Source organism: Mobula birostris, chromosome 7 (assembly GCF_030028105.1).
Source record: "Mobula birostris isolate sMobBir1 chromosome 7, sMobBir1.hap1, whole genome shotgun sequence".
NCBI lineage: Eukaryota > Metazoa > Chordata > Chondrichthyes > Myliobatiformes > Myliobatidae > Mobula > Mobula birostris.
Window position 1 is genome coordinate 176862080 of NC_092376.1, and position 17259 is coordinate 176879338.

At 46.7% G+C, this 17259-nt stretch overlaps 1 protein-coding gene across 1 annotated transcript in view; it reads right to left on the reverse strand.

The window, feature by feature from the left end:
• Positions 1 to 17259, reverse strand: part of anxa6 (annexin A6) — a 96155-nt gene that overhangs the window by 34204 nt on the left and 44692 nt on the right. The window contains 4 exon segments of the mRNA XM_072264631.1: positions 3272 to 3350; positions 8568 to 8626; positions 10809 to 10931; positions 13001 to 13059. Coding sequence (XP_072120732.1) covers positions 3272 to 3350; positions 8568 to 8626; positions 10809 to 10931; positions 13001 to 13059 — 320 coding nt within the window.

A 17259-nucleotide genomic window follows, 5' to 3' on the forward strand; every position in this document is an offset into this window, starting at 1 on the left:
CAACTCTTCTTGGTGCACAAATATATCAGTGCTGTCCCAATTCTGCTCACCGGACCTGGAATATCTAGCCGTTAAGCGCCAACCTTTTAGCCTACCATGGGAGTTCTCCGGGGTTGTTTTGGTAGCAGTATACGTTCCACCTCAGGCCAACGTCAATCAGGCTTTAGATGATTTGAGCAATGGAATCAATATGCACGAAACAGCGCAGACCGACACCTTCACTATTGTTTTGGGAGATTTTAACCAGGCCAGTCTGAAAAAAATCACTCAGCAATTACCATCAACAGATCACTTGCAACACCAGAGGAAACGACACACTGGACCATTTTTATACCACCAAGAATGCCTACCGTGCTACTCCACGCCCTCACTTCGGGAAGTGTGAACTGGCTGTACTTCTACTCCCTGAGTATAGGCAGAGACTGAAGACTACAGCACCAGCAGTGAGGACCAAGCTGGTATGGACGAAGAAAGCACAGGAGCGCCTACAGGACTGCTATGAATCAGTGGACTGGACTGTATTCAGGGATTCATCTTCAAACCTGGATGAGTATGCTGCAGTTGTTACCAACTTCATTAAACCTGTATGGATGAGTGTGTGCCTACAGAGACTTACTCTACATTCCCAAACCAAAAGCCATGGATGAACCAGGAGATACGTTGTCTGCAGAAGGCTAGATCTGTGGCCTTCAAGTCTGGCGACCCAGATTTGTACCAGAAAACCAGGTACGATCTGCGGAGGGCTACCTCAAGAGCGAAGGGACAATTTCAAATGAGTTTGATGGTGACATCAGATGTATGACAACTCTGGCAGGGTCTGCAAGACATCACTTCCTACAAAGTGAAACCCAATAGCACGAATGGCAGCGATGAACTCAGATGAACACAACACCTCCCATGCCCACTTTGAAAGGGAGAATATAACTACAGCTGTGAAGATCCCTGCTGCACCTGGTGACCCTGTGATCTCTGTCTCAGAGGCCAATGTCAGGCTGCCTTTATAGAGAGTGAACCTTCGTAAGGCAGAAGGTCCCGATGGAGTACCTGGTAAGGCTCTGAAAACCTGTGCCAGCCAACTGGCGGGAGTATTCAAGGGCATTTTCAACCTCTCATTGCTAGGGCCGAAGTTCCCACCTGCTTCAAAAAGGCAACAATTATACCAGTGCCTAAGAAGAATAATCTGAGCTGTCTTAATGATTATCACCCAGTAGCACTCACATCGACAGTGATGAAATGCTTTGAGAGGTTGGTCATGACTAGACTGAATTCTTGCCTCGGCAAGGACCTGGACCTATTGCAATTTGCCTATCGCCACAAAAGGTCAATGGCAGATGCAATCTCAAAGGCTCTTCACATGGCCTTAAACCACCTGGACAACACAAACACCTACATCAGGATGCTGTTCATCGACTGTAGCTCAGTATTTAATATCATCATTCTCACAACCTGATTGAGAAGTTGCAGAACCTGGGCCTCTGTACCTCCCTCTGCAATTGGATCCTCGACTTCTTAACTGGAAGACCACAATCTGTGCGGATTGGTGATAACATCTCCTCCTTGCTGACGATCTCAGGGGTGTGTGCTTTACCCACTGCTTTACTCTCTCTCTATATCCATGATGGTGTGGCTAGGCATAGCTAATATACCATTTATAACTTTGTTGATGATTACAACATTGTTGTTAGAATCTCAGGTGGTGATGAGACGGCGTACAGGAGTGAGATATGCCAACTAGTGGAGTGGTGCCGCAGCAACAACCTGGCACTCAACGTCAGTAAAACGAAAGAGCTGGTTGTGGACTTCAGGAAGGGTAAGACGAAGGAACACATACCAATCCTCATAGAGGGATCAGAAGTGGAGAAAGTGAGCAGCTTCAAGTTCCTGGGTGTCAAGATCTCTGAGAACCTAACCTGGTCCCAACACATCGATGTAGTCATAAAGAAGGCAAGACAGCAACTATACTTCATTAGGAGTTTGAAGATATTTACATACAAAAACTTCTATAGATGCACTGTGGAGAGCATTCTGACAGGCTGCATCACTGTCTGGTATTGGGGGGGGGCGACTGCACAGGACTGAAAGAAGCTGCAGAGGGTTGTAAATTTAGTCGGCTCCATCTTGAGGTTATATTGACTGGTTGTATCACAGCCTGGTATGGAAACACCAACGCTCTTAAACGGAAAATCCCGCAAAAAGTAGTGGAGATGGTCCGGTCCATCAATGGTAAAGCTGTCCCCAATACTGACCACAGCAACATGAAATGCTGTTGCAGGAAAGCAGCATCCCCATTATCAGGGGTGCTCACCACCCAGGCCATGCTCTCTTCTTGTTGCTGCCATCAGGAAGGTGATACAGGAGCCTCAGTACTCTCACCACCAGGTTCAGGAACAGTTACTACCCCTCAATCATCAGGCTACTGAACCAGAAGGGATGATTTCACTCAGCCCATCAATGAAATATTCCTACAACCAATGGACTCATTTCAAGGACTCTTCATCTCATTTTCTTGTTATTTATTTATAATTGCATTTGCACAGTTTGTTGTCTTCTGCACTCTGGTAGAACACACTAATTGTGCAGTCTCTCATTGATCCTGTTATAGTTACTAATATATTGATTTGCTGAGAATGCCCACAAAAAATGAACCTCAGGGTTGTTTATGGTGAAATATATGTACTTTAAATATAACATTTACTTTGAACTGGGAACTTTCTGAGGTTGTGCCCTCTGGTCCTAGACTCCACTCACTATAGGAAGCAACTGTTGCACCTTCACTCTACCTAGGCCTTTCAATATCCGATCTGTTTCAATGAGGTTTCTTCTGAACTCCAGTGAGTACAGACCCAGAGCCATCAAGCACACCTCATCCATTAACCCTTCTATTCCCAGGATAATTCTTGTGAACCTCCTCTAGACCAAGATGGACTCTTGGCCTCACCATCTACCTCATTATCAACTTGCACTTCATCATTTACCTGCACTGCACATTTTCAGTAGCTTTTACAATTCATTCTGCATTGTTCTCCCTCAGCAATGATCTGATCTGTAAGCAAGACCAGTTTTTCACTGTACTCAGTCCATGTGATGATAATAAACCAATACCGATAAAGGAAGGCAGTAGAAGCCAGACCAAGGTGGTGGGGAGAGTGGGTATTACTGTCTCTTTAAGGTCAGTGTGGTGTGTCCATAGGGTGGATTAGACACAAGCCGCGGTTAGCACACGGAAGTGGTTAGCAGATGGTTAGGTGAGGGAGGGGTGTTTGAACCAAACCTCGACTCTTGCAGTGGCACTGAGTTCCCAGGTCTGATAGGCAACCTGCGCGGCCTCAGGAAAAAATTCACCCGCAACACTGCAACGTCAAGCAAACAGGACAAGATGTGAGGCCCGGGAGGGGTACAGGACACCGAGGTCGATGGGGCTGGGGAGGGTGGGGGGGGGGGAATGCACACATTTCAAGACTCCACACCTGAGGCCACTCATGTTGCCAACCCCCACCCTGCCTCCGTTTCCAAAATCCTTGCCCCCAACTTTGATTATTGACAATATCTTCAGAAGGTAGTGACTCAAGATGGCGACATCCATTATGAAGGACCCTCACCATCCAGAACATGCTATCTTCTCATTACAACCATCAGGGAGGACCATAAGACAAAAAGTAGGAGCAGAATTTGTCACTCAGCCCATCAGGGCTGATTTATTATCCCCCTCAACCCCATTCTCCTTCCTCTCCCCGTAACAACAGACAATAGACAATAGGTGCAGGAGTAGGCCATTCGGCCCTTTGAGCCAGCACCACCATTCACTGTGATCATGGCTGATCATCCACAATCAGTACCCCATTACTGCCTTCTCCCCATATCCCTTCACTCCGCTATCTTTAAGAGCTCTATCTAACTCTTACTTGAAAGCATCCAGAGAATTGGCCTCCACTGCCTTCTGAGGCAGAGCATTCCACAGATCCACAACTCTCTGGGTGAAAGAGTTTTTCCTCAACTCCGTTCTAAATGGCCTACCCCTTATTCTCAAATTGTGGCCTCTGGTTCTGGACTCCCCCAAAATCGAGAACATGTTTCCTGCCTCTAGCATGTCCAATCCCTTAATAATCTTATATGTTTCAATCAGATCCCCTCTCATCCTTCTAAATTCCAGTGTATACAAACCCAGTCACTCCAATCTTTCAACATATGACAGTCCCGCCATCCCGGGAATTAATCTCGTGAACCTATGCTGCACCTTTGACACCTTGACTAACTAAGAACCTATCAATCTCTGCTTTAAATATACTCAATGACTTGGTCTTCAGAGCCATCCATGGCAATGGATTCCACGGATTTACCACCTTCTGGCTAAAAAAATTCCTCCTCATCTCTGTTCTAAATGGACATCCTTCTATTGTGAGGCTGGGCCCCTGGTCCTAGACTCACCCACTATAGGAGGCATCCTCTCCACATCCACTCTATCTAGGCCTTTCAATATTCAATAGGTTTCAATGAGGTCCCCCCTCATTCTTCTAACTCCAGTGAGTACAGGCCCTGCGCCATTAAACACTTACCGTATGTTAATCTTTTCATTCCTGGAATCATTCTTGGGAAACTCCTCTGAACACTCTCCAATGCCAGCACATCCCTTCTTAGATAAGGGGCCGAAAACTGCTCACAATACTCCAAGCGCGGTCTGACAGTGGCTTATAAAGCCTCAGCACCACATCTTTGCTTTTATATTCTATTTCTCTCAAAAGCTAACATTGCATTTGCCTTCACCACCACTGACTCAATCTGCAAGTTAACCTCCACAAGGACTCTCAAGTCCCTTTGCACCTCTGATTTTTGAATTTACTTCCTTTAGAAAATAGTACGTTTTTTCTCTTTTACCAAAGTGTATGACCATGTACTCCCCTACCCTATATTCCATCTGCTACTTCTTTACCCATTCTCCCTTCTGCTTAAGTCCTACTGCAGACTCCCAGCTTTATCAACCCTACCTGCCCCCTCCCACCTAGCTAAGTATTGTCTACAAACTTGGCCACAAAGCCATTAGTTCCATCATCCAAATCGTTGACATATCCCAATAACAACCCTGTGGAACACCACTAGTCACCAGTAGCCAACCAGAATAGGGCCCCTTTATTCCCACTGTCTGCCTCCTGCCAATTGGCCACTGCTCTATCCATGCTAGAATCTTTCCTGTAATACCATGGACTCGTTACTTGTTTACAGCCTCATGTGTGGCATCTTGTCAAAGGCCTTCTGAAAATCCAAGTACATAACATCCACTGACTCTCCTCTGTCCATTCTGTCTGTTATTTCCTCAAATAATTTCAACAGATTTGTCAGGCAAGATTTCCCCTAATGCTGACTTTGACCTGTTTCACCATGCATCTCCAAGGACTCCAAAACCTCATCCTTAACAATCAATTCCACCATCTTCCTAACCACTGAAGTCAGACTAACTGCCTTACAATTTCCTTTCTTGTGCTTCTCTCCCTTCTGGAAGAGTGGAGTAACATTTGCAATTTTCAGTCCTCCGTAGCTATTCCAGAACCTAGTGATTCTTGAAAGATCATTACTAATGAATGCCCCCACAATCTCTTCAGCTACCTCTTTCAGAACCCTGGGTGCAGTCTATCTGGTCCAGGTGACTTAGCTACCTTCAGACCTTTCAACCTCCCAAGCACCTTCTCCTGAGTAATAGCAGTAACACACCCTTCTGCACCCATTTCCACCCCCCCCCCCAACACTCTCGCATTTCTGTCACACTGCTGGTGCCATCCACAGTGATGACTGACGCTAAATACTTATTCAGTTCGCCCGCCATTTCCTTGTCCCCCATTACTACCTCTCCAGCATCATGTTCTGGTGGTCCAATATCCACTCTCGCCTCTCTTTTACTCCATATATCTGAACAACTTTTGGTATCCTCTTTGATATTTCTGGATAGATTACTTTTTCTCTTCTTATGGCTTTTTAGTTGCCTTCTGTTGCTTTTTAAAAGCTTCCCAATCCTTGACCTTCCCACTAAGTTTTGCTATCTTATATGTCTTCTCTTTGGCTTTTATGTTGGTTTTGACTTCTCTTGTCAGCCATGGTTGTATCATCCTGCCTTTAGAATACCTCTTCATCTTTGGGATGTATCTATCCGGCACCTTCTGAATTCCCCCAGAAACTCCATCCGTTTCTGTTCTGCTGTCAACCCTGCTATTGTCCCCTTCTAATCAACTTTGGCCAGCTCCTCTCTCATGCCTCTGTAATTCCCTTTACTCCACTGTAACACTGATACATTTGGTTTTAGTTTCTCCCTCTCAAACCGCAGGGTGAATTGTATCATATTATGATCACTGCCTCCCAAGGTTTCCTTGAGCTTATCAATTCTAGTTCATTATACAGTCCAGAATTGCATTCCCCTATTGTGCTCAATCACAAGCTGCTCTAAAAGCCATCTAGCAGACACTCTACAAATTCCCTCTCACAGGATCCAGCACTAACCTGATTTTCCCAATCTACCTGCATATCAAAATCCCCCATGACTATTGTAACATTGTCTTAATACATGACTTTTCTACTTCCAGAGGCCAATATATAACTCCCAAAAGGGTCTTTTTACCCTTTCAGTTTCTTAACTCTGCCGACAAGGATTCTGGTCCTATATCTACAAGAGCCTGAAGACCCACACTCAACCATTAAGGAACAGATGCTTCCCCTTCGCTGTCAGACCCTAAAAACTATGAACTATTCAACAGCACAGATCCTTCATCCCACAATGCTGTGCTGTCCTTATGACCAGCTCTAAGGTCAATCTAACCCTTTCTTCCTCCATAGTCCTCCATTTTTTCTATCATCTATCTGCCTATCCAAGAGTTTTTTTTGTTAAATATCCCTAATGTATCTGCCTCTTCCACCACCCCTGGTAGCACGTTCCTCACACCCACCACTCTCCTGAGTGAAAAACCTACCTCTGACCCTATACTTGCCCCCAAACACCTTAAAATTATGCCCCCTGGTATTAGCCATTTCCACCCTGGGAAAAAGTCTTGGACTGTCCACTTAATCTCTGCCTCTTACCATTTTATACACCTCTATCAAGACACCTTTCATCCTCCTTTGCTCCAAATAACATTATATTCTGTAACGCTTTATTAAAGTCAGAGTCATAGATGGGTAGAGCACAGAAACAGGCCCTTCAGCCCATCTAGTCCATGCCAAATCCAGCAGACCACAACTGAACCATAGCCCTCCATATCCCTCCCATCCAAGTACCTATTCAAGTTTATCTTCAATATTTTAATCAAACCCGCTTCAACCACTCTCACCACCCTACATGAAGTTCCCTCTCATATTCCCCTTAAACATTTCACCTTTCACACTTAACCCATGACCTCCAGTTTTTGTCCAACCCAACGTCAGTGGAAAAAGCCTGCTTGTATTTACCCTATCTATACCCCTCATAACTTTGCATATCTCTATCAAATCTCCCCTCAATCTCTACACTTCAGGGAGTAAAGTCCTAACCTATTCAACCCTTCACTACAACTCGGGTCCTCAAGTCTTAACAACTTGCTTGTAAAATTGTTTTTGCACTCTTTGAATCTTACTTACATCTTTCCTGTAGGTTGGTGACCAAAACTGCACACAATATTCCAAATTAGGCCTCAGCAATGTCTTATACAATTCCACTATAACATCCCATCTCCTGTACTCAATACTTTGTTTTATGAAGGCCAATATGCCAAAAATACTCTTTATGACCCCATCTACCTGTGACACCACTTTCAGAGATCTGTATTCCCACTCTGCTTTCCTTCGTCAGGAACGATCTGTTTGGATGGCAGGCGAGCAAGTGGTTTTCACTGTTTCCCAGTACCTGACATCCCTTCCCCACCTTCCCCAAGCCTCCGTCTCCCCTGGCTGCGTCTGGGATTGCACTGTGCTCCCACTGAATGTTCAACCCATATTACAATCCCTCCCTCCCTCCCTCTGTAAGCTGTAAAGAAAAACAGCTCTAGTTTGCTCAACCTTTCATCATGAGACACGCTCTGTAATCCAGGTGGCATCCTGGCCAGTCTCCTCTGCACCCTCTCTAAAACTTCCACATCCTTCCTGTAATGAGGCGAGCAGAACTGAACACAGTACTCCCAGTGTGGTCTAACCAGGGTTTTATAGAGCGGCAACATTACTTTGCAGCTCTCAAACTCTACCCCCAACCCGACTAATGAAGGCCAATACACCACGCACCTTCTTTACCACCCGACCGACTTGCACAGCATCTTTGAAGGATCTATAGACAGTTCAAGAGTATCAAAGGAGCAGGGGAATAAAGGTAGGTAGGTGTAATTAGCTGTAACCCCACTGACGTATACAATAAATTAAATCCGGGGCCAACTTCTGCCCTTGAAAACACTTTCCACACTGTAACCCCATGAACAAGCACCCCCACCCCAGCCTTTGAGGTAGGGATGATGTGGCTCTAGTCGGCAAGGGAAAATCTCTCTGAACAGTCCACCCAACCCTCTGCCTCCAGTAGCCGGGTAACGACTCCCATTTCTACCCGTCACGGAGGAAGACAAACTTACTCGTCGTCACCGCCACACAGCCGCAGCAAAGCTCGCTTGTACACCCCAGAGGTGTCACTCTGTAAGGAAGAAAGGATGAATGAAACCTATGGTTACTCCCATCTGTAATCACCCCCCCCCCCACCCACTCAGAATCAGAATCTCTGTCTTACGTGACATGAAATTTAAAGAGAAGGTTAATCAGGACATGCCCTCTTCTCACTGCTACCATCAGGGAGGAGGTACAGGAGCCTGAAGACAAACAGCTTCTTCCCCTCCACTGTCAGATTTGTGAATGGACAACGAACCCACGTACACTAAATCTTTTTTTTTTTTTGGCTCTTTTTGCACTACTTAATTTAATTGTATACAGCACCAGTAGCAGTAAAACTATAGGTCGTACAGCACTGAGCAAAGTCTTGGGCACATATACTGTCCCATATGCTGTGTAGAGGAGAAGATGGCGGCGCAATGCAGCTCGCAGTGGCCACTCCGGTGATGAATATCTGTTATTTGTCAAGTAGGGTACCGTGCACAATCCTGATTTGATGGAGGCAAACGTGAGAGCACGGAGGAACATCTGGTAAAACTTCTGAAATGCCTGCTTCGCTGCTGCTGCTACTGTGTGATCCAGAATCTCCGGAGGGGAAGGCCCCGAGTCCTCGGCTTTGCTCGTCGCTAGGCGGCCGGGGATGGGGTCAAAGCGCTCGGCAGAGATGGTGCTCGGTGCTCGGTGTCGGAGGCTCGAAGTTTTTGGACGGACTCAAGAGTCGGCTGTGGTCGGGTGCTTCCAGGGTGCTGCATCGGCAAGTTTGCGGCGCTGGAGTTTCATGGCAAGGAGAGTTTTTCCCTTCTACCGTCTGCGTGAGATGATGGGCTATCGGGACTTGAGACTTTTTTTTTACCGTGCCCATGGTCTGCTCTTCATCAAATTACGATATTGCTCTGCACTGTTGTAACTATATGTGATAATTATGTGTTTTTGTCAGTTTTAGTCTTGGTCTGTCTTGTGTTTCTGTGATATCATACTGGACGAACATTGTATCATCTCTTAATGCATACCTTACTAAATGACAATAAACGAGGACTGAGTGCCCTCATAATCTAATCTAATACTGTATGTATATGTGTGTGTGTGTGTGTGTATATATATATTTCTTATGTTATTATGAGTGACCCTCTGTTGGTCAGGGTTGACCCTGGATGTTGCATCCTAGCAGTCAGGATACACGAGTCAGGACAGTACGATACAGAGAGCAAGCTGTTTCCCATGTTGCAGGCTCCCTCTCTCCACAGAGCGGATGAATCTAAAGGATCGGCAGAGACCGATACAGTTTGACACCAGAGGCGTCGCAGGAGTTGCCAGTCAGCACTGAGCTCAATGTAGGGCAGTCTTAGGGACCCTGCTCCGGATTTTTTCCCTCGGGGTTTACTCCCGAAACCTTCCCCGTGAGTGGGTATGGCAGCAAGGCAGCGGAGGTTTGAGATCAGAGTTTTCCTTCTAGATGAGCTGCCAATCACAGCTGACGAGCCCCATCTGCCTGAATATATAGTTTTTAATTTATATTTTTTTAATTATCCAATACAAAGTACTGCTGCCGCAAAACATCAAATTTCAGGACATACGCCAATGATATTAAACCTGGTTCTGATTTATTTGTCACATGTACATCGAAACAGTGAAATGCCTCATTTGTGTCAACGACCAACACAGTCTGAGGATGTGCTGGGGGCAGCCCGCAAGTGTTGCCACCCTTCTGGTACCAACACAGCACGCCCATAACTCACTAACCCTAACCAATACGTCTTTGGAACGTGGGACAGAACCAGAGCATGTGGAAGAAACACACGTGGTCCCAGGGAGAACGTACAAACTCAGTGCAGACAACGGCGAGAATTTGACCCCGATCACCGATTCCTGAAGCTGTAAGGCATTTGTTGTTTTCCTGGCTGATCTTTCCAGAACTGAAGGATTTTTAGCATGATGTTCCCGACCCACCACCCCCCCACCCCTCAAATTCTCCAATATTTCCTTTCTGCTCAGGAGGAGATTCCCAAACCCACAATTGCAGGAAAATTCCTGACAACTTTAAAAGTTGTTTTGTAGAGAGCATTCTGACTGGTTACGTAAGCCAGGGCAGTACGCTCAATGATTCAGGAACAGCTTCACCCCTGCACCATCAGATTTCCGAATGGACTGTGAACCCATGAACACCACCACAATATTCCTTATCTTTTGGAATTATTCGCCCCGACACTCACCCGGATCATACTGTGCAGTGATTTCTCGTACTTCTTCCGAAACTCCTCACGGATGTCCAGCATGTCGATCTCGCTACGGGACACCATGATTCGGATCAGAGTGTTGTCCCGTGTTCCCATACCCTGCAGAGGGTAAGTGGGGGAAGAGGGGGGCAGAGAGTGGGGGGGGAAGAGGAGAGGGGAGGGGGAAGAGAGGAGGGGAGGAGGGGTGGGGAAGAGGGGTGGGGAAGGGGGTGGGGAAGGGGGTGGGGAAGAGAGGGGTAAGAAAAGAGAGTGAAAGTGAGAGGGAGAGAGGGTTGAGGGAGAGGGAGCAGGAGACAGGGAGAGGAGATAGGGAGGAAATGGAGAGGGAGGGAGCAAGGGAAAGACCCCTCATCTGGTGTTCTGTCCTTGAAGTCTGTATCTACCTTCTGCCCCGGCTGCTGCACGACATCAAAGGGGCCCGTTCTGTGGGAGGGGGCGTGTTCACAGGGATAACACACTGGCACAGTGGTTAGTGTAACACTTTACAGTGGCAGTGGTCAGGGTGCAATTCTGCTGTGCCAACGACCGTCACAGTCCGTGGACATGCAGCCTGAAAGTGTCACCAGTGCCAACATAGCGTGCCCACAACTCAGCTACCCAGACCCGTGCCTCTCGGGAATGTGAGAGAAAACCCACGTGGTCACAGGGAGAATGTTCAAACTCCCTACAAGCAGCGGTGGAAATTGAACTGTAATTGGTGATCATAGAAACATAGAAAAATAGGTGCAGGAGTAGGCCATTCGGCCCTTTGAGCCTGCACTGCCATTCAGTATGATCATGGCTGATCATCCAACTCAGAACCCTGTACCTGCCTTCTCTCCATACCCCCTGATCCCTTTAGCCACAAGGGCCATATCTAACTCCCTCTTAAATATAGCCAATGAACTGGTCTCAACTGTTTCATGGCGGAGAATTCCACAGATCCATCACTCTCTGTGTGAAGAAGTTTTTCCTCATCTCGGTCCTAAAAGGCTTCCCCTTTATCCTCAAACTGTGACCCCTCGTTCTGGACTTCCCCAACATCGGTCACTGGCCCTTTATCAGAGTTACAGTGACTGCTACACTACCGTGCCTCATTGAAGAGGTGCTTGGATAGGTACATGGATGGGAGGGGTATGGAGGGATATGGTCTGGGTCAATGGGACTGGCATGGGCTAGAAGGGCCAAAAGGCCTCTTTCTGTGCTGTAGTGGTCTATGACTCACAAATACATCGAAACATACGGTTACACAAACAACATGTTATTGTGTGTTTCGATGTACTTGTGATAAATACAATGGCCAAGCTGTACACCTGCTCGTTAATGCAAATATATAAGCAGCCAATCATCTGGCAGCAACCCAATGCATAAAAGCATGCAGACATGGTCAAGAGGTTCAGTCGTTGTTCAGACCAAACTTCAGAATGGGGAACAAATAGGGAAGAATGTGTTCTAAGTGACTTTGACAGTGGAATGATTGTTGGTGCCAGATGGGGTGGTTTGAGTATCTCAGAAACTGCTGATCTCCTGGATTTTCACGCACAACGGTCTCTAGGGTTTACAGAGAATGGTATGAAAATCCAGTGAGCGGTAGTTCTGTTGGTTAAAACGCCTTGTTAATGAGAGAGGTCTATGGCAAATGGCCACATTGGTTCAAGCTGACAGGAAGGTGACAGTAACTCAAATAACCACATGCTACAGCAGTGGTGAGCAGGAGAGCATCTCTGAACATACAAGACATCAAACTTTGAAGTGGATGGGCTACAGCAGCTCAGAGGACACAAACATACACTCAGTGTCCACTCTATTAGGGTCAGGAGGCTCCTAATAAAGTGGACACCAAGTGTAAATCTGAATGTGTCTAAAGGAGGGGGCAGCAATGGAGGGAAGGGGACCCAGTGTGTGTGATGGGCAGATGGGAGGGGGAGTGGAGAAGTGGGAGGGGGCTGCAAGTTGCAACACACAAGATGGCGCCGGAGATGAGTACCGAGAAAGGACACCTGACGAGTCTGGGTGATAAAGAACAAGAGTGCAGGCGACACAGAGGGGTATGGAACTAATGCTGGGAAGTGGGATTCACAACAGTAGGTGTATTGCCAGCACTGAAGCGCTGGGATGAAGGATCTAATTCTCTGCTTTACGGCTGTCTGGGATGTGTCAACGTTTTCCGCCGGCGCAAACTGCTTTACCTTCATGGCCTTGAAGAGTCGGGAAGCGAAGTACTCCGGCTTGTTTCTGGCGCATCTGACTGCAGGGCACAGGCAAACAGGCAACATTAACCAGGTGGCATCAGACCAAACCTCCAACCTACCCACTGGATCACAGCGAAGACCGAGGCAAGCGCAGGGAAGGACCGGGGTAAATGGTGTGGGGAAGTGTAACCCCCCCGGCCCCGGGAAGTTTTCCACCAATCTCCAGTGGAGAGCATTCTGACTGGCTGCATCAGAGTCCGAATCAGGTTTAACAACCCTTACATATAGCGGATGTTTCCTGGCAGCAGCCCAGTGCAGTACATGAAAATAAATACAAGCTACATAAACAAATAGCGCAAAAGAGGCAACACACAAAATACTGGAAGAAGACTGTAAGACATAGGAACAGAATGAAGCCATTTGGTCAATCGAGTCTGCTCCGCCATTCAACCAAGGCTGATCCTTTTTTTCTCCTCCTCAGCCTTATCCCCAGAACATTTGATGCCATGTCCAATCAAGAACCTATCCTGCTCTGCCTTAAATACATCCAACGACCTGGCCTCCACAGCTGCCTGTGATAACAAATTCCAGAAATTCACCACCCTCTGGCTAAAGAAATTTCTTTGCATCCCTGTTTTAAATGGATGCCCCTCTATCCTGAGGCTGTGCCCTCTTGTCCTAGACTCTCCCATCATGAGAAACATTCCTTCCACATCTACTCTGGCTAGGCCTTTCAACATTCAAAATGTTTCAATTAGATCCCCCACCCCAATCCTTCTAAATTCCAGTGAGTACAGACCCAAAGCTATCAAATGTTCCTGTATGATAACCCTTTCATTCCTGGAATCATCCTTGTGAACGTCCGCTGAACCCTCTTCAATGCCAGCTCATCTTTTCTTAGAAGAGGAGGCCAAAACTGTTCACAATATTCAAGGTGAGGCCTCACCAGTGCCTTATAAAAACTCAGCATCACATCTCTGCTCTTGTATTCTAGACCCCTTGAAATGAATGCTAACATTGCATCTGCTTTCCTCACTACCGACTCTACCTGCAAGTTAACCTTCAGGCAACACAGATAAAAGTTGCTGGTGAACGCAGCAGGCTAGGCAGCATCTCTAGGAAGAGGTGCAGTCGCCGTTTCAGGCGAAGACCCTTCGTCAGGTCTCGGCCTGAAACGTCGACTGCACCTCTTCCTAGAGATGCTGCCTAGCCTGCTGCGTTCACCAGCAACTTTGATGTGTGTTGCTTGAATTCCAGCATCTGCAGAATTCCTGTTGTTTAGTTAACCTTCAGGGTGTTTTGTACAAGGACTCCCAAGTCCATTTGCATCTCAGATTTTATGATTTTCTCCCAGGTTAGAACACAGTCTGCACATTTATTTCTACTACCAAAGTGCATGATCATGCATTTTCCAACATTGTATTTCATTTGTCACTTTCTTGCCCATTCTCCTAATCTGTTTATTCCTTCTGCAGCCTACCTGTTTCCTCAACAGTACCTGCCCTCCACCAATCTTCGTATCATCTGAAAACCTGGCAACAAAGCCATCTATTCCATCATCTAAATCATTTATATACAGCATAAAAAGAAGTGGTCCCAACACAGACCCCTGCGGAACATCACTAGTCACTGGCAGCCAACCAGAAAAGGATCCTTTTATTCCCACTTGTTGCCTCCTACCAATCAGCCAATGCTCTAACCAAAATATACAACATCCACAGCATCCCCTTAATTTATCCAGCTTGTAATCTCCTCAAAGAATTCCAACAGGTTCGACAGGAACTCAGCAAGTCAGGCATCATCTGTGGAAATGAATAAGCAGACGACATTTTGGGCCTAGACCCTTCATCAGGACTGGAAATGAAGGGGCCAAATTACAGAATGAGGTGCGGGGAGGGGAAGGAGGACTAACTGGGAGGTGATAGGTGAAGCCAGGTGAATGGAGGAGGAAGATGAAGTATGAAGCTGGGAGGTGATAGGTGGAAAAGGCAAAGGGCTGAAGAAGAAATCTGACAGGAGAGCAGAGTGGACCATGGGAGAAAGGGAAGGAGGAGGGGTACCAGAGTAGGTGATAGGCAGGTGAGAAGAGGTAAGAGGCCAAAGTGGGGAATAGAATAAGAGGGAAGAGGGAGGGGGAGAAAGTTACCGGAAGTTGGAGAAATCAATATTCATGCCATCAGGTTGGAAGCTACCCAGACAGAATATGAAGTGCTGCTCCTCCACTCTGAGAGCGGCCTCATTGTGGCCGTGGACGGACATGTCAGGATGGGAATTGGGAGAGGAATTAAAATGGCAGTGAGGTGGTGCTCACAGGTTCATGCACCATTCAGAAATCTGATGGCAGAGGGAATGAAGCTGTTCCGAGAACATTGAGTGTGTGTCTTCAGACTCCCAATGTCTGGAATGAGATGAGAGCATGTCCTCAGTGGGAGGGTCTTCAGTGATAGGGTCTTCACCGCCTTCAATGGTGGGAAGGCAGTGCCCATGATGGCGCTTAGCGAGCCTACAAACCTTTGCAGCTTCTTTCGATCCTACGCATTGGTGCCTCCTTATCTGGTGGTGATGCAACCAGTTAGGATGCTCTCCATGGTACATCTGTACAAATTTACCAAATTTCTTCAAACTCCTAATGAAATGCAGCCACCTTCATGCCTCCTTCATAATTGCATCACTATATATTCAGTCCAGGATAGACCTTCAGAGATATTGATGCCCAGGAACTTGAAACTGCTCGTCTCCTCCACCACTGACAGCTCAATGAGGACTGAAGTGTGTTCTCCTAACTTCTCCTTCCTGAAGTCCACAATCAATTCCTTGGTCTTGCTGACACTGAGTGTGAGGTTGCAGCCTGGGCTGAAAGCTCCAATGCAGAGGATAGCAAGAGGCTGCACAGATTTGTAGACTTGGCCAGCTCCATCACGGACACAAACTCCCCCACCGTAAAGCACCTCTGTAAGAGTCAGTGTCAAGATGGTGGAAACTACCACTGAGGATCCTCACCACATAGGACATACCATCTTCTCATTTTTAGCATTGGGGAGGAGGCAAAAGACCCAAAATCAACTATTTAGGAACAGCTTCTTTCGCTCCACCACCAGATTTCTAAATGGTCCTCATTGTTCTATCTTCTTTTCCCACTTTTTATTTTAAAATATATAGTAATTTCATGTCTTTGCAAACCAACAAACTTCACATCATGAAGACGTTGATGGTAAACCGGATTCCAGTTTGGGGTGAGAGGGCAGTCCAGTGACGGTCCGGTTCAGGAACTAAGAGTGAACATGATCTCCCAGCTATCGTGAAAACGTGGCATCTCATAAACCAACAACCTAGCTCAAACTGTGTCAGTTCAATTCCCCTCTAGGGAGGGTGAAGCTTCCCCTGCATTGTTCCTTGCAAACTTTTACAGATCTACTGTTGAGAGTGGGCCTGACTGGTCTGGATACTTCCAACACTCATCGTGCTCTGGTACTGCAGAGGAACGTCAGGAGCTGCAGATGGAAGTGGACTGAGCCCAGTACCTCACGGACACTTCCCTCCCCACCACTGCTATTACCTACAAGAGGCTCTGCAGAAAGCAACATCCATCATCAAAGACTCCCACCATCCAGGCCATGCCATCTTCTCACAGCTCCCATCAGGCAGGAGTACAGAAGCCTGAAGTCCCACACCACCAGGTTCAAGAACAGCTACTTCCCGTCAACCACTCAGTTCTTGAACCGAACACCAATAGTCGTAGTCATAGTCATATTTCATTGATCCCGGGGGAAATTGGTTTTTTGTTACAGTTGCACCATAAATAATAAATAGTAATAAAACCATAAATAGTTAAATAGTAATATGTAAATTATGCCAGGAAATAAGTCCAGGACCAGCCTATTGGCTCAGGGTGTCTGACCCTCCAAGGGAGGAGTTGTAAAGTTTGATGGCCACAGGCAGGAATGACTTCCTATGACGCTCTGTGTTGCATCTCGGTGGAATGAGTCTTTGGCTGAATGTACTCCTGTGCCCACCCAGTACATTATGTAGTGGATGGGAGACATTGACCAAGATGGCATGCAACTTGGACAGCATCCTCTTTTCAGACACCACAAAACTGCAGTCATTACAGTTAAGTAACACTGTGACCACTTGGTGCTAAAATTGACTTTTTTAAAATTCTAATTGCTTTTACGCCATCTTAAAAGTTTCTTCCCCCAGGCAGTTAATCTGATCAACCATTCTAGTTAGCCCCTGCACCACCCCCTCTATGTATT